We start from the raw sequence: 23449 nt of genomic DNA on the forward strand, positions 1-23449 counted from the left end.
CTCTTCTGATAAATCTTAATCCAAAAGTTAAAAAACAAGAGATTTGTGTGTTATTGTATTGCTAGATGTTGCTGCATTGTTGGAGCTAGAACACAAGAGCTCGAGCGTTCTGGACATTCTGCAACGACCTCCACATTCTGAATGTCTGAACAAAGGTGGAGGTAAACAAAAGTGGTTTGAAAGAGGCCATCAAAAAAATACAAAGGGTTTTATGTGAGAACAACTTTTGTTTGGAATCCAGAACAACTCTGGGAGCCTAACCAATTGACACCCAAGTGTCACAGACTAGTGCTAATTGCTCTGGATTAGCATTCACACCTAACCAATAGACACATCTGGCTCTGGCAACAGAATGTACCCAGCCTGCAAGTACTGTTGATGATACAGTTACTAGAGGAGAGAGACCAAGTTGAGACGCTGGACCAGGTGGATAAGGTATGATTCGAGGAAGTTTATTAAAGGTAAAAATGTCTGACCTCATTGGTGCTTCTTGAAGTCGTCTGATCCTGGCTCCTGCTCAGTTGAATTGGGTGCTCAGTTGAATTGGGTGTGGGGTGTGTGTGCGTTGAGATGTCTGTGTGTCTGTGTGTATCCAGGAGTTGAGATAAGGGGAACTGGAACTGACAGTGGCGCAAGAAGGCTAGGCAGTTTCCCTGTTTTGACAGGGACGCATGTGATAGCTTCAGTCAGACAGATGAGTTTGGTGTTCTACAGTTGCTTATGCAGTTAGAATCTGCTGAGGACAGAATGTGTTTGTGTTAATGCAGAAGTATGTCTTGAGCAATAGCCCCCTAAGTCTCAGTCCTGGGGTGTGTTTTAATTATAGGGTTGCAGGCAAACTCTGCTAGGCTATGAGTGACTAATATATTAGGGATATACTACAGTACACTCTAAAGTCAACAAGAATATCCAAGTGAAAGATGCTCTAGAGATAAATATCAATGTAAGTATGTAAAATATTTATTTAGAAACAAATAACAAAATAAATCAACATAAAGAAATAACACTAGGCACAAAAAAGATATACATCAATGCACCAGGTTACTAATGACTCACGTTCCCTGACAGTGTTGATTGTTTTTGTCTGCCACACGCTCAGTTGTCTGTCACAAATGTGAATCTATAACTACGAAGAAGTATAAAAGTTTAATACTAAAATACAGAACCAGAATACAAAAAGGTCTAACTACTGCAATGCAACATTGGTTAAGCTGTCTCAGTATCTTGAACCATTACAATCCTGTTCATCCTGTGTCAACAAAAGGAATCGGTTTGAATTCCAGCAAAATAACTATTGAGAATGAAACTATTGATAAGATATGAGAATGTAGAAGGTAAGAGTCAAGAAGTGAAATTATGTAGCCTACAAATTCAAATAAACTGCAGTACATTTGGCATAGTCCAAATTCTGTGATCCATGCAAACAATAAACATGAGGTTTGCATAAAATATTGTTAACCCCAAACTTTTTTTAAAAGTCTGAAATGACAGTGACAAGAAAATAGCCATCCAATTGGCCACAAAACTTCATTTAATGTTTTTTAATGACAAAGTCTTGCAATGTTGACCGTGAGGCCTGAGGTAGAGGAGGATACTGTCAGATATATTGGCTCAGTCATTTAAGAATATAAACAATAACTACGATAAAAAATAACCATATTATGAACTGCCCAACCTTACCACAATAAGGTCAAATTCTGCATTCGAAAATAACAATTTTGTTATGAAAAAGGTTATCATAAACAAAACAAAATGAAATTCTACACAGACTATATTTCCATGGGAAACAAGTTACAAGAATCAGATTGTCAACAGTCCTCACTCCACTCCTCCATTCCTTAACTGGAGGCAATACAAACTAGTCTTGGGATAGCCGCTTGAATTTCCTCTGAAACTCCTGGAAGGCAGTGGAGGAAGACTTGGGGATTTTAGTGGGCGAAGAGGTGAGAGGACAATATCTCTTCTGAGGGCCAGCAGACCATAAACCTACTGGGAGTGTAATAGTTCAATTGTTACAATAAATAAAACACCTCACATTTGACAGAAAGGAATAAAGAGAGATCGGGAACTGCATAGATACACTACCGTTCAAAAGTTGGGGGTCACTTATAAATGTCCTTGTTTTTGAAAGAAAAGCACATTTTGAGCATTAAAATAACATCAAATTGATCAGAAATACAGTGTAGACATTGTTAATGTTGTAAATAACTATTGTAGCTGGAAACTGATTTTCAATGGATTTTTTACATAGGTGTACAGAGGCCCATTATGTGCAACCATCACGCACGCCTGTGTTCCAATGGCACATTGTGTTAGCTAATCCAAGTTTATCATTTAAAAAAGGCTAATTGATCATTAGAAAACCCTTTTGCAATTATGTTAGTACAGCTGAAAACTGTTGTGCTGATTAAAGATGCAATTAAACTGGCCATCTTTAGACTAGTTGAGTATCTGGAGCATCAGCATTTGTGGGTTCGATTAAATCAAATCAAATTTATTTATATAGCCCTTCGTACATCAGCTGATATCTCAAAGTGCTGTACAGAAACCCAGCCTAAAACCCCAAACAGCAAGCAATGCAGGTGTAGAAGCACGGAATACAGGCTCAAAATGGCCAGAAACAAAGGATTTTCTTCGGAAACTCGTCAGTCTATTCTTGTTCTGAGAAATCAAGGCTATTCCATGCGAGAAATTGCCAAGAAACTGAAGATCTGGAACAAGGCTGTGTACTACTCTCTTCACCGAGATACCCAAACTGGCTCTAACCAGAATAGAAAGAGGAGTGGGTGGCCAGGTGCACAACTGAGCAAGTGGACAAGAACATTAGTGTCTAGTTTGAGAAAAAGATGCCTCACAAGTCGTCAACTGGCAGCTTCATTAAATAATACCCACAAAACACCTGACTCATAAGTCAACAGTGAAGAGGCGACTCCTGGATGCTGGCCTTCTAGGCAGAGTTCCTCTGTCCAATGTCTGTGTTCTTTTGCCCATCTTAATCTTTTATTGGCCAGTCTGAGGTATGTTTTTTTAAATTTGCAACTCTGCCTAGAAGGCCAGCATCCCAGGATTGCTTCTTCACTGTTGACGTTGAGACTGGTGTTTTGCGGGTACTATTTAACTTCTTGGTGACAGGAGGGCAGTATTGAGTAGCTTGGATGAATAAGGTGCACAGAGAAAACTGCCTGCTACTCAGTCCCAGATGCTAATATAGTAGTATTGGATAGAAATATAATATTAGTAGTTTGGATAGAAAACACTCTGAAGTTTCTAAAACTGTTTGAATCATGTCTGGGAGTATAACTTAACTTATTTAGCAGGCGAAACCCAGAGGAAAAACCATTCAGATTTGTTTAGATTTTTTGGGGTCACTCCCTTTTCAATGGATTTTCATTGGGAATCCAGATTTCTAAGGGACCTTCTTGCAGTTCCTATTGCTTCCACTGGATGTCAACAGTATTTAGAAATTGGTTGAGGTTATTCTTTTGTGAAATGAAGAAGTACGGCCATCTTGAACGAGGGTCACTTGAAGTGTACTGTTAGATAGGAGGCACGTGACCAGAAAGCTAGCTAAAGTTTGTTTTACTGCCGGTATTTTATCGATTATTTACGTAAAAAAATACCTAAAGTTGTATTACAAAAGTAGTTTGAAATGTTTTGGCAAAGTTTACAGGTAACTTTTGAGATATTTTGTAGTCACGTTGCGCAAGTTGGAACCGGTGTTTTTCTGGATCAAACGCGCCAAATAAATTGACATTTTGGATATATATCAATGGAGTTAATGGAACAAAAGGACCATTTGTGATGTTTATGGGACATTTTTTATTTAAAAAAATGTATTTTACCTTTATTTGACTAGGCAAGTCAGTTAAGAAGAAATTCTTATTTTCAATGACGGCCTAGGAACAGTGGGTAGCTCGGGGATTTGAACTTGCAACCTTCCGGTTACTGGTCCAACGCTCTAACCACTAGGCTACCCTGCCGCCCCAAATATTGGAGTGCCAACAAAAAAAGCTTGTCAAAGGTAAGGCATGAATTATATTTTTATTTCTGCGTCTTGTGTCGCGCCTGCAGGGTTGAAATATGGTTTCTCTCTTGTTTACGGAAGTGCTATCCTCAGATAATAGCTTAGTTTACTTTCGCCGAAAAGCCTTTTTGAAATTTGACATGTTGGCTGGATTCCCAACAAGTGTAGCTTTAATTTGCTCTCTTGCATGTGTGATTTAACGAAAGTTTAATTTTGAAAGTCATTTATCTGAATTTGGCGCTCTGCATTTTCCCTGGCTTTTGGCCAGGTGGGTATCCCAAAGAGGTTAAATCAGCACAACAGTTTTCATTTGTGCTAACATAATTGCAAATGGGTTTTCTAATGATCAATTAGCTAATACAAGATTATCAGTTTAAAAGGCTAACAAAACGTGCCATTGGAACACAGGAGTGATGGTTGCAGATAATGGGCCTCTGTATGCCTATGTAGATATTCCATTAAAAATCAGCCGTTTCCAGCTACAATAGTAATTCACAACATTAACAATGTCTACACTGTATTTCTGATCAATTTTATGATATTTTAAAATACACATTTTTTTGTGCTTTTCTTTCAAAAACAAGGACATTTCTAAGTAATCCCAAACTTGTGAACGGTAGTGTACAAAAAACACTTTCCTTACAAAAGACATGTAATGTAGGAAGCCATAATACATACATTTTCAACATGTGGTTGGATAGAGCATGCTATTACCTTGGGATTTCCGGACTATTGTTTTAGTACTCTCAGTCATCGCAGCAACAGCACCAGCACCAGCCATTTCTTATGGGAAAAAAGTGTTTCAATGTGAAAAGGGTAGTTATAAATGTCTAATTACAGGTAATCGTAATTGGAGTAACCATAATTGGAGTAAGACTAGGGCTGGGCGATATGGCCAACATCTCATATAACAATATTGTTCACATTTTTGACGATATGACAGCATTTTCTGTTTTTGAATAATACAAGTTCTAAATATTCAGGAGCCTAGGGTGGCAACACATACATTATGTGATTTCAATGTGGCATTCTAGATTCTGATTGAACAGTATAAAACAACTTCAACCAAAAAATAATGTTCTGCATTTCCTACACTTTTTGTATCATTTTTACACTGTCCTGTAGGGCTGCATGATAGATAAGGGAGAAAAAAATCTAGGCCTACAGTAGTTTATTGGCGAAGTGTTGAAATCGTGGAAGTATAATGATTATTGTAATTCAATAGTTGGAATATAGAGGGCATCACTTTGAATACATTGTTATTCGACATGACAACAAAATTAATAAGCCAGGGAGGAATTATTTTGACAGGATAGGAACGTGTTGTTCAGTGTTTCCTAGGGGACCCTATACAACGTTATGTGTGTATTCTCTTACATCATGTAGCTAGCTCGAAATCATGCTTCGCCTAAAGATGGGTTAGCTGACGTCACGAAAAAGATCTGCACGCTTCAAATGGGACAGAAGTCTGAGTTGTTGTGATTCTGGATAGCCAGATATCTACCAACAATACAAGAAACTGTCATGTGGGGAATCGTAAAGGACTTGTTTCAGTTAGTATAATCTTTTTCTTGATACAGATGTCTTGAGGTGTTTTGACTGATTTCATGTCAATGCTAATATGGCAAAACAAAAATCACTAGCTAGCTAACCAACAACTGTAACAATGTATTTGAGAGACAAGTGCTCATTGAGCAAATGTATTTGTTTTCAATAAACATTGAAGAAATATAGTTTACATGTCAACAACTAAACAAATGTTTTACTCCACAGTTACGCATGCATCGGTTGTGTTGCTAAACAATCAGCCTGTCTATTCCTCTCTGATTTAGAAACATCCTGCATCAGCAATGGTATCAATCAGGCTGCATTATTGGCTAGCTACGTTTGCGCCGACTGATTACATTTGGATAACTAGTTAGCGATTAGCATTAGTGGCGAACATTATTTATTTTAGCCCCAACGTGCCAAGAAAAGGTAAACTAGATGTTTGCAGACTAAGATACACAAACTAGTAGTGTAATTACAGAATACTTAGAAAGCAGCATCGAGGAGAGGGACGACTTGCAAGAAGCAAACGGAGTAAAAAAGAAAGAATACATTTCACACACCAGAGTTGCATAACATTTAACAAACCAAACACTGAAATATAGTTTTAGAATGTAAAGTTAAAACCCAAACTGGTCCTTGCATCAATACCGGGACCCAGTCAAATATGCTATACCGCCCAGCCCTAAGTAAGACAGAGCAAGGATATCTGCTTTGGTACTCCTTACCCTTCATTGAACCAGTCTGTGTCCGAGTGTCCATGGGTTCTTGTCCATCTTTGAAGTTGAACGACTCTGGCAGCACACTGAACCTCAGAACACTGTTCTCCTCAAGAGGCAAAAGAGCAGGGCTCCTGATCTTAATTGTACTTTTTTCCACTGTAACAGGTTTGCTGGATGGCACTGCCTTGATCCTAGATTTCTTCAGTCTGAGTTTCAGGCCATTTAAGATTCTCTCTCTTTCAAAGTGCCGCAAAGTCTGCTTGACCCTTACGGTTCTTTCTGGTGTGGCTCGTCTTTCAGAGGATAATGCACTACCATCTGTGTTGGTCGAGGTAACAGTCTTTTTGGCAACTTCAGCACAAACAATCTTCGGAGCAAAGCCTCTTCTGTTTCGTAGTCTTGGTCTGCCCCTGGACTTTGTCTTCTTTGTTGGCACAAAACTGTTCTCCCACTCGTTGAAGAGCCGTTGTCTGACTGGGCTTTCCACTGGCGGGCTGGTCTCGGAGGGCTCTATCCTCCAGGACTTGACATTCACAATGAGGGTTAAAGGAGGTGCTGGAGCTTTGTCTGCAAAAGGTCTAGGTCGAGAAGAATTATGGTCCTTGCGTTGGCCAGTTACTACAGTCCCATTTGTCCTCTGGGGCGAGGAACCAAACAAGGCCAGACTTACTGTTGTGACCCTTGAAATCTTGGTCCCAATTCCAGGTTCTGCTGGCTTCTGGAGATTGCGACTGTTTGAAGGTCGGTCTTCTTCCAAAGACTTAGAAGCACTTGTATTGGGGGACTCGAAATCGTCATCTGTGTCAGTCAAGTTGACCTCAGGAACAAGTTGAATGAAGGGACCCAAACCTTGCCTTATTTTCCTTCGCTTTCTTGGGACAGAATGAGGACCTTCAACACATCTCTTGTGTCCAACCCCTTTTTGTTTAACCTTCCAGCTACAATTTAATTTAGGCGATAGATGCTTGTGACATCTTTGTGCCAAGGAGAGTGATGTTAGAAAACTGATTTTCTCTTTCTCTGGTTGGCGTAGCAGATTAGAAGTAGGAATGGTAACTGTAGGAATGACTTCACTACCCCCAAGGTTCCTTTCTTCCAAAGAGACACTAAGTGCTTGTACACATTCCATTTGTTTCTGGAGTGGACCTGGTAGTTGCTGCTTTGGCTGTACATTGTCCCACACTAGCTCAGACATTGGGGTGGATACTTTGAGAAAGTCTTCATAGCTCGAGAAGACATCTTCAATTTCAACTTCAACAATGTTTGGGCACTTGCTGGGCAGGCACAGTGATGGGGGTTTTGACAATGGCAAGCTCTTCGCCCCATTAGTGTATGGGCGATCAGTCTCAGATTCACTATCAGACAAGAAAATAGTTTGGCATTCAATGCCTGTAGATTTCCCTGATTGGGGATTCCCATTTTTACCAGGATTCCCTTCCCTCTTTCTTTCTGCTGTGCCATTTGATTTCCATAAATCCAGGCTTTCCCTTTGTTCTGCATTTGTTGTGCTCGGTTCAACAGCCAAAGTTCCCTCGACAAACATCTTTGCATTCACAGTGGCCTTTGTCAAACCCAATTCAGTCTTGTACTGGCATTTGCAGGACACAGAATTGGTGGACCCACTGAACACTGCCTTCCAACGTGAGAGACAACAGTAATCTTCCGATTGGACATCCAATTCATATTTTACAGTCGTCAACTTTACATCTACTCTCTCAGATGATTTATCCTCCACGGAGTAATCTTTCAACTCATTCAGCTCCACATCCACTGGCAATTTCAACTGGTCTTCTCCCACTTTGTCTTGCAGTAGCTGGCCATTGAAAAACCGCATAGCCTCTTCTGGTGTCAGCACGTTGATCTCCAGGGAGGAAAATGGGTCACATAAAATGGTGTTTTCACTTTCTTTCTTAACTGGTGAGAGGGTGTGTGTAGAGCTGTGTGCCAAACTTGACCCTTGAATTTCTTTAGGATCAGATTCAGAGGGTGCTGGTCTCTCTGTCTGAATCACCTCAGTCTGCATGTCACTGGCAGAGTCTTCATTTTCTACAGAATTTTCATTTTCGGTACAATTCCGTTTTGGTTGTTCATCTCCTCTTCGAAAAGTCTGTTGGTGATATATTAGTGACGAAGGGAATCCAAACTCCCTGTCTATGTCATCAAGCTGCTTATTGGTGTTCAGCCACGAGGACTCTTGACCCGGGACAACGGGGTAAACAGAATCATGTTTAAGAATGACACACTTCTCTTCAACTTGAGCCCAGTTTTTGCGCCTGACTTGTGAAAATATGACAGACTGTGATGACATATCTTTGCCACACACAGATCTAACCTCTCGCATTATATTCTGGAAGATACCAGATCTTACAGCATCTATAAGCTTCTGCCCATCTCCATCCCAATAGAGGCTTAGTAGCTTGCTTTCAACCAGTGTCTCAGAGCATTTTGGATGTTGCACAGTGTCTACCAACTCCTTCAATTTACCAAGTCTCCATTTGATTACAGGAACTGAGGACAACTCAAAAATGTCCTCATCTGAAACTAGTTTTTCATTTGTTTCCTCACTCAATTGGTTAACATGCACATGAGTGGTCATTTCTGTGCCAGCTAACTCTTTTCTCTGAGTGGCTTGACATTTCAAATTAGATAATGGTTGAGAATCAACTTTCTCTACATGTAAGCAGTTCGATAGTGACGGTTCAGACTCAAAATATGAATATGTCTTGGCCAGTTCAACAACTGAAGTTTCTGAATCCTGAGTCACTGTTCTTCCAGCACCCAATTCTAATGTAGCTTCTGGTCTGACCTTGGGGACCTTTTGTTCAAATTCATTTGTCAAAGAAGCAGATACAGTAAGGGTTGTTTGGGCTTGTGATGGACTCTGGTCACAAGATTCTTCCCCAGGGTTGCTCACATTTTCATCACTAGTTGAGAACGACATACCTTGGGTAGTCAAGGGCATTCTATCAGCCACGTTGAGAGATGTGTTTGTCTGCATACACTGCGATAGTGGTTGTACAACGGCGATGGCCTTCTGCACCGTAGGAACAGAGGGGGCATTAATTGCAGATGATCCTTGCCGTACCAGAGCACTTTCATTAGGTTTATCTCCTATCAAAATAACCTTTTCTGCTCTAAATCCATTTCCACTTTTGTCCTCTGTTACCGTTACGTAATAGCCCTGTCTTATGGGGTATGACGGTGGCACAGACTCACAGTTTTGCTGGCCTGAAAACTGCATACCATGGTTTAGCACAGATGAAGATTGTCCAGTGTTGGATGTCAGAACATAGGTGTTTTTTGGCTTGTAATGTAGGGTATGGGCTGAGCCTTGGTTTGGTATGTATTGCAGAGAATGTGCTCCTGCCCCAACCACATATCCAGTCTTGTTCAGCATGGGTCCATGTGAGCGCTGGCCTGGGTATGGTGGAGGAGCGGACTCACGGGTGTGCTCGACTGAAGACTGTATACCATTGTTTGGCACAGATGAAGATGGTCCAGTGTTGGACACCAGAACGTCTGCCTTGTAATGTAGGTTGGATACGCCTTCGATATGGGGCCTAGGATATGGGGCATGGTGTGCATTATTTTTAATGGCCCCTGCCTGACTGTTCATATTTGCACAATTTGACACAAGTCTGTTCTGTTGTGGTGGGTTGGTAAGGCCTGCAGGGCGATATCTTTGAAAATTATTAAGAGAAGGGTTATGCATAACATTGTATTGAGGATTCTGGCTAATGTTATGCATTGGCATTGACTGCCCCACTGTAGCATTTGGTAGATTGACCTGGTTGTTGCTGTCCGTGAGAGGTTGGAAGGGATACATTTGACTGTGGTTTGATGGGTCAGTTTGGACAGGTGTGCTATGTTGAACCCTGTTCATCTCAGTCCTGTTGTTATTGTTTTGATTTAGAATCAAATAGAGTTGTTTATATGCTGTGGGAGACTGTGGAGATGTCCTCGATGGCACACTACTTGTCTCCTGTGCAATTTGCAAAGAGTTTGGTGTTTGTGGATATCCCTGATGAAGAGCTTGAACCGCCATCCTACTTGAATCCTTTCCACTCACTACAGTCCATTGATGATTGACATGATTGGGACTCCTACCCATTGCAAGAGCAGCAGAGGTACCACTGGAGGTCCCCTCTTGTCTGCCAAGTACCAGCTGCTGACTGCCACTTGCTGGTCTTTGGAGATAAATACAATTTGTATTCAGTGATGCATTAATATCAGAGGGGCAGTGAATGGTTGCACCCTGACCATCCTGTACCAACCTCTGTGAATTGTTACCATTAACACCCAAAGACCTATGTTCCTGCTGGAAAGTGGTTTGAAAAGCATCGTTAACCCTTCCAGGCAGGGTGTGATGGTATCCACTTTGTGATGTAACACTAGTTGATTGTGCAGCTGCATTGTTAGTCAAGAGTGATGTCAAAAGGGGACTAGTGGCCATTAGGGTCTGCTCTTTTGTGGGTGCCTGTTGATTCTGGGTCTGTCCACTCAAGTAACCTACACTGGTTACTTGACTGCTGTGTGGTAAGCATTCACCACCTTGAGTATATGGGACCACTGGTCCGACTTCCCTACCTAGTGTATACGCCACCGATGGTCTGACCATCCCATATTGATGAGAAGAGGTGCTCGGATTCCCACTCAGCTGACCACTGGTGACTTGAGGACTTGAGGATTGTCCAGTGACTGATCGATCCGGTCCACTTTGGGGCCAGGTAGTCTGCATTCTCCTTGGCTTCTCAGTCTCGCCTTCTGCCATGTGGTATGGCAGAACGTAACCATTTCTGAAATGAAAAACCATGATTAGCCCAACAAAACGCACAGTAACAAATATAGCTCGAATCCAATAGTAAAAATTTAGGGTACGGCAATCTGGTGCCAGAAAGCCATCATATTCTTTGAAAGCATAGAAGTGATCGGTAGGCTAGCTGCTATTTTTTCGCCACTAATCTAAACGGAGGTGGGTCGCTCGACTGGAGACACCCAAGATGTGGGCACATTGCATCAGCACTACACCCATGACTTAGGGTAAGCAACAGATCAACTCATACACACATCCGAGGTTGAGGGGTCTGGAATGGTACATTGGTTTACTCCCCGTGAGAATGCACTGATGGGAACTGAAGACAAAAATCAGATGTACTCAAGGTAAAGGAGGAGACTTGAGTCTAGTAGAAGTACAAGCGGTCACGTCAAGATAAAACAGCTACTATAAATTGAACCCTCTCTCGAACTCAAGGTTATACATTGACTTAATTAATGATACATTCATCACTACATTCTCATGACTATGTCATGTCTCTCATAAAACATGAGTTTGTCACAGGAGATGGATTTATCACAGAGCTTAATTTGATTTATATACAGTACATTTTCAATCTGTGCTGTATTGTTTCCTATGATGGAAACTGTATGACTTGCGCACCTTTTTATTGTATAAATTAGCTCATTAGTATGTGTTAGGTTGTTGGAGCTTGTGTGCGTTATTTTAGCAAAAAGTGTAAGTACAGAAAGTGTCGGTTTCAGGTCAGACAATATTAGTTCTGAATATTAAGATGAACCTCTTGGTGTTAGGGGGCAGTATTTTCATTTTTGGGGAAAAAAACGTTCCCGTTTTAAACAGGATATTTTGTCAGGAAAAGATGCTAGAATATGCATATAATTGACAGCTTTGGATAGAAAACACTCTAACGTTTCCAAAACTGTAAAGATATTGTCTGTGAGTATAACAGAACTGATGTTACAGGCGAAAGCCTGAGAAAAATCCAATCCGGAAGTGCCCCAGGTTTTGAAAGCGCTGCGTTCCATCCAATGACTCCCTATTCAGCTGCGAATGTACCATCAACGAGCTTACGCTTTCTACGTATTCCCCAAGGTGTCTACAGCATTGTGATGTAGTTTTACGCATTTCTGTTGAAGAATAGCCGTAGGCAGCCACATTGCGTAAGTGGTCACATGGTGGCTACGAGAGAGATTCTCGCGTAAAATACAGAGGTAGCCATTATTCCAATCGGTCCTAGTGAAAAACGAATTGTCCCGACGGATATATTATCGAATAGATATTAGAAAAACACCTTGAGGGTGGATTCTAAACAACGTTTGCCATGTTTCTGTCGATACAATGGAGCTAATTTGGAATATTTTTCGGCGTTGTGATGACCGCAATTTCCGGGCGATTTCTCAGCCAAACGTGAAGAACAAACGGAGCTATTTCGCCTACAAAAATAATCTTTAGGGAAAAATGAACTTTGGCTGTCTACCTGGGAGTCTCGTGATTGAAAACATCTGAAGTTCAAAGGTAAACGATTTAATTTGATTGCTTTTCTGATTTCTGTGACAAGGTTGCCTGCTGCTAGCAAGGCATAATGCTATGCTAGGCTATGATAAACTTACACAAATGCTTGTCTAGCGTCGGCTGTAAAGCATATTTCGAAAATCTGAGATGACAGGGTGATTAACAAAAGGCTAAGCTGTGTTCCAATATATTTCACTTGTGATTTTCATGAATAGGAATATTTTCTAGGAAGATTTATGTCCGTTGCGTTATGCTAATTAGTGTCAGATGATGACAACGGTCCCGTTCATGGGATGGGGTGTCACTACAGGTTAAGGAAGTATGTAAAAGAGCAACAGTTGGGTCTCAGTTCCTGTTAAGCAAAGCTAGTTCTTGTGAAACTAGGTCGAGAAGGTGGTGGAACTCAACAGCCAACAATAGTTGAAGAGTAAGGAAACATCTGGGAGGGGGGGCAGAGCGATCTGCCCCTCCCAAAAGATAGAATGTGTAGATAATTGGCCCTCTTTCTGGGACTGACCCACAAACAGGACCAAGCCTGGCCTGTTGAGGAGTGGACTGGAGGGGTCCTCTCATCTTATCTATGAACATAGACAGGGCTCTAACTCCCCTAGCTCTACAATGAGATAGCCAGCCTGCCAGCTTAGTGGAGCCTGCCACTAGCACAGTCAGTGTAGTCAGCTCAGCTATCCCCATTGAGACCGTGTCTGAGCCTCGATCTAGTTTGGGCAAAACTATAAGAAAAAAAAATAAGAAACTAATGTACTCCTACTCTGTCTCCACAGGGAAACATGAGGCTGGGGGAATATAGAACCAGGCTTAGGGAGTGTAAGGTAGGATGGTGTTGGTGGGTAAGTATTCTTTCCACCATAATCATAGTGCCAAGCTCTATAGTATTTGGATTAACCCTAGGGGTTATTCATGAGCAACAAGAAAGAGAAGTATTAAAAAGGCATAGAAATAGAACAAGAAAGATGCCAGAGTAGCATCCCCACGTATAGAGCCTTTACCAAAAGATGGGGAATACCAATACAGTGCACCCCAATAAATAGGACAGATTGTCCGGGATATCCATTGGTAAAATGAAAACAAAAATAGAATAATACCAACTGGAACGATACCTGGAACGATAATAGCAATCTAGTGGTACTATGGAAATCAATAACTAACAACACCCTGCAAGGATGGCTAGTAAACATAACCCAAGGAGCGGTGTTAGTTATCAAACCTGTGAAAATGGCCAATATAAGGGCAACTGGGAGATTGTTACTTTGCTACTGAGATTACATTTATCTACGATCAAGCTACTCATGGTCAGCCATGGACAGAGGTGGAGTGCCACAGCCCTAAGGCCACAATGAACACCACGACCTGGCCTCCGACATCAAAAACTCGGTCTATTACCATGACAGCCTAGGGCCCAGCTGTCTCGGAATATAACACGAGCAGTATGACTAAGTTAACCACACCAACTGCAAGCACGACCGTAACCACAAGTGCTTCAGGAAACAGTAGCACAGGAAACAGGCCTAGTGTGAATACCTCAACTGACACATCAGCTGAGGCACAAAAACAAACACAGGAAATCACAGAGACATTGAACGTGTTGTGTTAAAGGCAGCGGGACCAAAGCAAAATATAGAATACGAAGAAATATGAACCATAGGGCACGGAACTCAGGAAACCCTCAGACTAAATGGTTAACAGATGTAGTACTGTATTTGCACCCAGGTAATGCCTCCTCATGGGACAACAGAATATTAGGAGGGAGCAATGGCATTACTTTACCGTATGCGAAAAACAGAACTTAACTATCCAGGATTCATTAGCGGCCCTATGGATAGATTCCACAGAATGGAGTATGGAGTGTGGGGGTATGACATCCCCCACTCCGCAAGAGCCAGAGAAAAAACAATAAAATATTCTACCACAGGGTGGGTATGTCTTACGACCCATAATAGTTCAAACCCGGGAATGGCCTACACTAGGTCAACCCCATGGACCACTCTAGACCTTCGAAGTTTGCAGGAAAATTATCAACCTAGTCTAGAGATGGTGCAGGAAATGTGTGCTGAAGCTCCCCTATGGAACTGGGGACAAGAACCAAACAATATGTTCCATAGGAAAAAAGGAAAAACAGCACAACATTATTATGACCAATGGGTTAAACCCCCCGCGAATAAGACAGAAGCCTGGGCGAGATATCATTGTATTTCAGCCCATGGCAATCTAAAAGAGTCAGGGATCCCCCACTTTCATAGATGTTCAGGGGTGCATTATCCCTCACCTGGAATGTTGGGAGTAGCTCCAGCATTGTTGGAATTATTATGAATAAACAATATCCCCATTTTAGAATTGTAAATAAGTAAACTTATACTGTGTTTTATTATATCTGATTAACAATATGAGTTCATAAGAAGGGATTGTTTGACACGGACAAGGAGTAATTAAAGTTAATGAACACCATTCCAACTACAAAGAAACGAATGGGTTGGGGACTGTGTAAACACAAGGTCGTTAACCTCGCGTTGAACCTACAGAAACTTAGTTCTGGGGTTTTTAGATAAGACAGTGAGTGCATTCCTAAGTTCTCTGTTAATTAGACCTGTCAGCTCAGTGGTGATCGATAATGTTGAGGGGTCAAAAGTTACCCGGGAGTGTGTTAGTAAGTTAGAATTAACTTTTCACCTCACTTTGTCCCGGTCGAGAGGAGGGGATTCTGTATATAAACTGTTGTTTGTGGTTAAGTGGCAGCGCGCTTCGAGAATAAATTCTGTTACCTATTATTAAAAGACTGGTCTGCGTCGATTTTATGCAAACAAGAATCTTACACATTCTCATGAAATAGATTAAGGGTTTTCAATTAATGAAAGCACATTGGCATAATTAAATTACGTTAACAAGCATTCGCAGGAAGAAATGAGGAAGCGAACCAACGACTGATAGATTGGGCAAACACGAGGGGTGCGTGCCCCTCTAGAAAGTTAGTTGGGGGAGCCATTAAGAGGGAAATTAGATCACAAGATAGAATGGAACATGTGCATCAGTTTGGGTACAGTTTCCCACCCATAGGCAAAGTGAATGAGGATTTGTTCATTTAGATGTATGGTTTAACCCTACAAAAATGGAATATCACTGAATCAGACTTCTCTTTCACTGTTACTCTTAGCGGGGGGAAAAACACAGGAGAGAAGGAGCCCATCCGCTGTTTACCTCATGTGCATTTGCGTCATTCTGATTGGTCAAGAGTATTATTCATTTAATGGAACTTCGACTATCCATATAGCCGAAAAAAATCTCATATTATTCAAAATAGTAAAATAATGTCAAATGCCCATCCCTAGTTATCACTATGATAGGCTAGTAGCATCAATCATAATTCATTGTTTTCCATCAGTCAGTCAGTGAGTGTGGTTACATGCACACAATTAGTGCGATTATTGTGGCTAGTCAGATTAATATAGTTCGATTAAAACTTTTACATGCTTTGCAAGAAGATGTCCCTTATAATTCTGTTTACAATGCAGAAAATTGGCAATCAAAATAAATGTTCTATCAGAGCTTAAGTGTTATTTTTGGGAAGCACATTTGAATTCGAACATATAAAGCTTGTATGTGAAAACTACTTCAAAGACGCATACATTCAGTTGTTCCAAACACACTTCAATCACGCTAGAGGGAGGCTCGCTCGGCTGGTGCTAGCACATGCGCAGATCAAATACACCACTGGAACGCAGATTAAGGTCTTTACATTGGGGATGCAAATGTCTGTCAATTTTGCATTGACATTGCATTTGCCCATCTAGGCATCTGGAAATGCGCTACGCCAAATGCTAATAGCACTCGCTAAAACTCAAACGTTCATTAAAACACACATGCAGGGTACTGAATTAAAGCTACACTCGTTGTGAATCTAGCCAACAAGTCAGATTATTAAAATGCTTTTCGGCGAAAGCATGAGAAGCTATTATCTGATAGCATGCAACACCCCGAAATACCTGAAGGCGACGTAAACAAAAGAATTAGCGTAGCCGGCGCTACACAAATAGCAGAAATAAAATATAAAACTTTCATTACCTTGGACGAGCTTCTTTGTTGGCACTCCTATATGTCCCATAAACATCACTATTGGGTCTTTTTTTCGATTAAATCGGTCCATATATATACCCAAAGTAGCCATCTATGGAAACTGTGTGATTCAGAAAAAAACAAAGTTTCAAAACGCTACGTCATTTTTTTAAATTAAAAAAGTTGGCGATAAACTTTCACAAAACACTTCGAAATACTTTTGCAATCCAACTTTAGGTATTAGTAAACGTTAATAATCTATCAAATTGATCACGAGGCGATGTGTATTCAAAACGCACAAGGTTAGGGTGATCTCACATCAGCCTCGGTGAGAAAGTCCGGATGGTGTTCCAGGGCGTGTCCTCAGGGCATATGCAGACCAGCTGTCAGGCGTCTTCACAGACATTTTCAACCACTCCTTGTCCCAGTCTGTAATGCCATGTTTCAAGCTGACAACCATTATTCCGGTTCCTAAAAACTTTAAGGCATCCTACCACAATGACTACCGCCTTGGAGCACTCAAATCTGTAATAATGAAGTGGTTTGAAAGGCTGGTCATGACACAGAACATCATCATCCCAGACACCCTGTACCCACTCCAATTTGCATACCGACCCAACAGATAGATCCACATACATTGCAACACCTCCCTCTGCAACTGGACTTTCTGACAAGCCAGATAGTAAGAGTAGGCAACAACTCTGCCATGCTGACCCTCAACATTGGGCCCCCCCCAAGGGGTGTGTGCTTAGCCCCCTGTACTCCCTGTTCACCCATGACTGTTTCCACTCACCACTCCAACAAGTTTGCTGATGACACGACGGTGGTAGGCCTGATCACCAACAGAGATGAGGTCAGAGACCTGGCAGTGTGGTGCAAGGACAACAGCCTCTCCCTCAACGACAGGTAAGACCAAGGTGCCAATCGTGGAAACAGGGGCGGGTGCACATCCCCATCCACGGGGCCGCAGTGGAGGGTCAAGAGCTTCAAGTTCCTTGTGTCCATACCACTTAGGACTTAACATGGTCTTCTCACGCCAGCACAGCCGTAAAGAAGGCATGGCAGTGCCTCTTCTCCCTCAAGAGGCTGAAAAAATGTGGCATGGCCCATTAGATCCATAGGAACTTTTACAGTTGCACCATCAAGAGCATCCTGACTGGTTGTAAAACCGTCTGGTATGGCAAGTACACAACCCTCAACTGGAAGCCCTATACAGGGTGGTGCCGACTGTCCAGCACATCACTGGGAGGAGCTCACAGCCATCCAGGACATACACGCAAGGCGGTGCCTGAGAATCTGGATCTGAAAACCAGTCACTATCTGGTGACCCCCATTTGCCTCATGCAGCACGACACATACATATCCTTTGCATAAGAGTTGACCAGGCTGTTGATCGTGGCCTGTGGAATGTTGTCCGGAAATATTGGTGGGAACTGCAACACACTGTCGTACACATTGATCCAGAGCACCCCAAACAGGCTCAATGGGAGACATGTCTGATGAGTATGTAGGCCATGGAAGAACTAGGACATTTTCAGCTTCCAGGAATTGTTTACAGATCCTTGCAACATTTATCATTATGAAACATGAGGTGATAGCAGCTGATGAATGGCACAACAATGGGCCTCGGGATCTTGTCACGGTATCTCTGTGCATTCAAATTGCCATCAATAAAATGCACTTGTGTTCGTTGTCTGTAGGTTATACCTGTCCAATCCATAACCCAACCTCTGTTCGCAAACTGGTCGCACCACATAAAGTCATACACTCTGTCATCTGCCAAGTAGAGTTGAAACCAGGATTCATTCATGAAGAGCACACTTCTCCAGCATGCCAACGGCATTTGCCCACTTTAGTCAGTTACAACGTGTTGTAGAAATATTTGCTTTATTTCTTTTCTCAGATACCGGAACTTGTGAATACAAATAGAATTTATTACAAAGTAACAAGCCGAGCTGGTTCATGGATCAACCAACTTTCACACACTTTCTATAGTTTTCATCCTTACGTCACACACATAGTAACTCCTCTTTATGTTAATGACTCTGGCATTTAGCCACCATTATCTTTTTGCCTTGCACTCACTTCAGCTTGGTTTCCATTTTCTTATTGGCACAGACATTAGGGCATAGATTCTATTGGTGGCGTAACCATAGCAATGGTCCAAAAATAAACAGACTCCCAAGGCACATGCATGTCTAATGGTGCTAAAGTAAAACAAACCTATGCTCCTAATTAGAGGTTGACCGGTTATGATTTTTCAACGCCGATAACGATTACTGGAGGACCAAATAAAGCCGATACCGATTAATTGGACGATTAATTTATTTATTTACTTGTAATAATGACAATTACAACAATACTGAATGAACACTTATTTTAACTTAATATAATACACTAAATCAATTTAGCCTCAAATAAATAATGAAACATGTTCAATTTGGTTTAAATCATGCAAGAACAAAGTGTTGGAGAAGAAAGCAAAAGTGCAATATGTGCCATGAAAAAAGCTAACGTTTTACAGTTATTTCAATTGGCTGATTTCCTTATATGAACTGTAACTCAGCAAAATCTTTGAAATTGTTGCGTTTATATTTTTGTTCAGTATAGAAGGTTGATTAACTGTATTGCAAATATATAGATAGTGGTAGGCCTGATCACCGACAATGATGAGACGACCTCCTCCCTATAGGCTAAGACCTGGCCAGGTGGTGCCAGACTAAAAACCTATCCCTCAACGCAACCAAGACTAAGGAGATGATTGTGGACTATAGGAAAAGGAGGACACAGCATGCCCCCATTCTCATCGCCGGGGCTGTAGTGGAGCAGGTTGAGAGCTTCAAGTGGTGGTGTCCACATCACCAAAAAAGAAACATGGTCCAAACACACCAAGACAGTTGTGGAGAGGGCACACGACAAAGCCTATATTTACCCCAAGCCATAAGACTCCTGAACAGGTAATCAAATGGCTACCAGGACTATTTGTATTGTGCCCCCCACCCTTCTTTACACTGCTGCTACTCTGTTTATCATATATGCATAGTCACATTAACCATACCTTCATGTACATACTGCCTCAATTAGTCCGATTTACCGGTGCCTGTATATAGCCTCACTACTGTTATTTATTCACTGTCTTTTTACTGTTGTTTTTTTAGGTCCTTACTTATTGTTCACCTAATACCCATATTTTACTTAAATTGCACTGTTGGTTAGGGCCAGTAAGTAAGCATTTCACTGTAAGGTCTACTACACCTGTTGTATTCGGTGCACGTGACAAATAATATATTTAAATAATAATAATAACAAATAATAATATATTTGATATAGGCATATTGTTCATTTGGAGAAATGAGAGGTGTTTGATGCACAATAATTCTAATAATGGTAGGCTAATAAAAACGTAGGCCTAATGATAAAACAGTGCATTTGCCATTGGTAAGGAGATAGCATAGCAGCATGTCATCTAATATGTTTCCTTGACTTTTATAGGCCTAAATAATCTTATTGCAGGACATCTCTCCTTTTCTGACATAAGTGGTATAAATTATTCCCACCCCACAACAAATAGTAGGCTAGCATTTATCAAATCACTCATTCAATAGCCAAGCATTCTCAAAGGTAAATAGATTGGTAGCCTTGACAGTATGGGTAGGCTACAGTATTGCGGTACAATATTAGGTGTTCAACATCATAGCCCATTTAAAAAAGGTGCTACATGTTATATTTGTGGCCAGAAAATCTATTGTCAAATTGACTGGAGCTGAGTGATTTGTAGAAGTATCACATCCTAACAAATTGTGTCATGTAGTAGAAATATTGGTCCAATAATATTTTTCAGATACTGGAACTTGTGAATTCAAAATAGACTTTATTACAAAGCAACAAGCCGAAATTGGGATATTTTTTTTTTTAGACCTGAGGAAAGAGTGCCTACTACTGGCCCTTCAACACCACTTCCAGCAGCATCTGGTCTCCCATCTAGGGACCGACCAGGACCAACCCTGCTTAGCTTCAGAAGCAAGCCAGCAGTAGGATGCAAGGTGGTATGCTGCTGGCTTATCTCTTCGTCTTGCTTCTACCTTGTTTACACCCATCTTAACTTGGATATCCCTCCTCTTAATAGCACAGACTTCCGAGCATAGATTCTACTGGTGGCGTAACCATAGCAATGATACAAAAAAATGCCTAATGACCCTTCCCTTAGCCTAATGACCCAGACACACACATACGGTAAAGCCTATATTGATTCTGCTTAGTACTCTAAGATACATAACACATGTAATGGAAAATCCCCTATAGGCACAGCATGTAGCTGTGGCACAATCGGTTAGCGGGCGGCTCACCAATAAGAAGGCTGCAACATTAAAATAAATTATTTGGGGGGAAAATGTCTTTAAACACTATTATTCCTCTACTACTGTAGATATATTAAAGATATTTTTTTTATATAACTACAATGCTAAAATATTATATGTAGTCCCTCTAAATTTCTGCGCATATATCGAAACCAGGAAATCAAACCAATCATTCACAGATCAAAAAATATTGAAAAACAATTTAGGAAAAACCACTGAAACGTTCTACACACACCTCTGCCGAAATTTGTCATTGTGCTTTCTTTAAGGAACTTTCATGGCCCAGTTCCAACTTCTCCAAATTAGGGTGTTTTTTTTTTAACCATAAAATGTAAACTAAGGCGTTTTCACGGCAGGGTTTGTGGTGGAAAATCGTCTTTACAAATACAACACTTACAAGAACTTGTGAATTCAATAAAGGCTTTCAATAAAAAATATCAGTCTGCGGAACAACCAACAACCATCCTTAAGCACTGGCTCTGTATTTATACACATACAGCATATGGGTTCATCCCACATGCAAATTAATTTACTTCTCCCAGTCCATCTGCCACCATTATCTTTTAATGTAAGTGTCCTGTTTCTTCACGCCCATATCTGCTTTCAGTTAGTTTATAATGGTGGCAGGACCCTTCATTGTCCTAAAAAATAATATATGTATAGCTATCCTATGGACTTTTAGCTCGGTGTGCTCTTTGGTATGTTGCCCTTATTATGACTAAATAGACTGTGTGTGTCCCTCCATCATTAGTATGTCCATTTATCCTAATCTTTGGTATGCTGCCCTTTCCAGACTAGCAAATACATGTACATGTCGCCTTTTCCTCTCGTGGTCTTTGTTCTATGTAACTTCCCCGGGTTTTAGCGCTCGTTCACAAAGCACAAATATAATATGGCACTGTTTTATCAATGAAAACATACTAGGCTATGTTGTGTGTGACAGTTTTCTAAATCCCCATAATTTGTGGCGCACACAAATCCTAAAATCTCCATTTACGTCAGAATTTCGTCAAAAATGTAAGCACTGTTAATGATAAATGAGGCCCCAGGCTTCGTGGAGTTCAGCTAACGTTACGCCCTTACAAAAAAAGATCGCAGTCAGCGTGCAATATAACTACAGTATGCTGCAAATACTTAGTCCAAAACAACGTTTTTTTCGCAGTTGTAATTTTGCAGTGTAACTGCAGATATAGTGCAGTATAACTTTTGTTATACTGCAGTTTCAAAACTACAATATGTTTTGTAAGGGCGCGACTACTCCATTCACCCAAGGTCTATAAGCCTACTTTAATGTACATTATAAAACGCTTACCTTGTACCTATGTTTGTCCTCTGTAGATGCGTGCCTTTGTTTGCTGAAATCTATAAGTTTTCAAAAGTTAATAAAATACCATTGACTGCATGCTCATTTATGTTTCTCGAAGATGGCAACAAAGCGAAAATGCGCATGCTCAATAAGTATTTGGAGACCTCAGCCTGTCGTCTGAGATTCAAGGTATGCGTTTCTGAACTAAATATTTTTTTTTTAAAGTATTGACCTTGAGCGAATCTATTTAGTCGGAGATTAATTCCACAAAGCCTGTTCTCTGCTCGACTCCGTTGGAGTTAATCAGAAACTTCCTTCACGATGGGTTGAGTTTAGTCAGCTACGATGGACAAACCCTGGGTCACGTGTGCATCATGCTCGTCTGAGTTGCTATGCGCTTTTGGAATTCGAAAATGTATTAATAAATCACAATATCATAGGCAGGATCATTTAGCCTAATATAGCCTACTTTCTTCCTTTTTAGTCGGTCAAATAAACACTGCCTTACAGAATTGCCTTGCTTTAGTCAGAAAATATTAGCCTACAGTTTGAGGTATCTGCTGTCCAGCATGGACAGATACCTATTTACTTCATGTTAGTAAGAGATAGACCTAAAATTATATTTTAGAAAATGTACTTACAGATTATTCTAAAGACACCTTGTCCGTTAAAACCCGTAATCCTCAAATTGCTCCTTTGACTCCAGTTTCAGCAGCCACACCAACTACGTTTTCTACGGTAACTTTTTCTGAAAAGGCATTTACAGATTATCCTATCCTAAAAACACATTGTCTGTTAAAACCCGTAATCCTCAAATTGCTCCTTTGACTCCAGTTTCATCAACCACGCCAACTACGTTTGCTACGGTAATTTTTTTCTGAGGTGCGTTCAATTCGCTTGAACGTTTGCTACGTTGCGGAACTGTTTGTACTGAACCAAAACGTTCTTGGTACGTTTGTTCCCATTTGGTGGGTGTGGCTTCAAGGGTGAAAATCTGATATCAACGTTGGGGGGGACAATTACATTACATTTTCTCAAGAGCAATTCCTGAGGGTGACACCAAAAGTAGTGCTGTAACACATAGCCTACGTTGTAATATGTTAAATGTACATTGAGGAA

At 41.0% G+C, this 23449-nt stretch overlaps 1 protein-coding gene across 4 annotated transcripts; it reads right to left on the bottom strand.

The window, feature by feature from the left end:
• Positions 1 to 938: 938 nt before the first annotated feature.
• On the bottom strand, positions 939 to 23245 carry si:ch211-106e7.2. 4 transcript variants are annotated; one of them, XM_042300153.1, is made up of 5 exons: positions 22563 to 22581; positions 22337 to 22386; positions 6301 to 11090; positions 4739 to 4807; positions 939 to 1989 (listed from the first exon to the last, which is right to left on the bottom strand). In XM_042300153.1, the coding sequence occupies exons 3-5, from the start codon at positions 11063 to 11065 to the stop codon at positions 1859 to 1861; spliced, it is 4965 nt and encodes a 1654-aa protein (XP_042156087.1). In that variant the 5' UTR covers positions 11066 to 11090; positions 22337 to 22386; positions 22563 to 22581; the 3' UTR covers positions 939 to 1858. The 4 variants fall into 4 exon arrangements, with proteins under 4 accessions (XP_042156087.1, XP_024245414.1, XP_024245493.1 ...); XM_024389646.2 differs by lacking the exons at positions 22337 to 22386; positions 22563 to 22581 and adding an exon at positions 22972 to 23245; XM_024389725.2 differs by having other exon boundaries at positions 939 to 1986; positions 22337 to 22672.
• Between the last annotated feature and the right edge of the window lie 204 nt (positions 23246 to 23449).

Source organism: Oncorhynchus tshawytscha, linkage group LG01 (genome assembly GCF_018296145.1).
Source record: "Oncorhynchus tshawytscha isolate Ot180627B linkage group LG01, Otsh_v2.0, whole genome shotgun sequence".
Classification (NCBI taxonomy): Eukaryota; Metazoa; Chordata; class Actinopteri; order Salmoniformes; family Salmonidae; genus Oncorhynchus; species Oncorhynchus tshawytscha.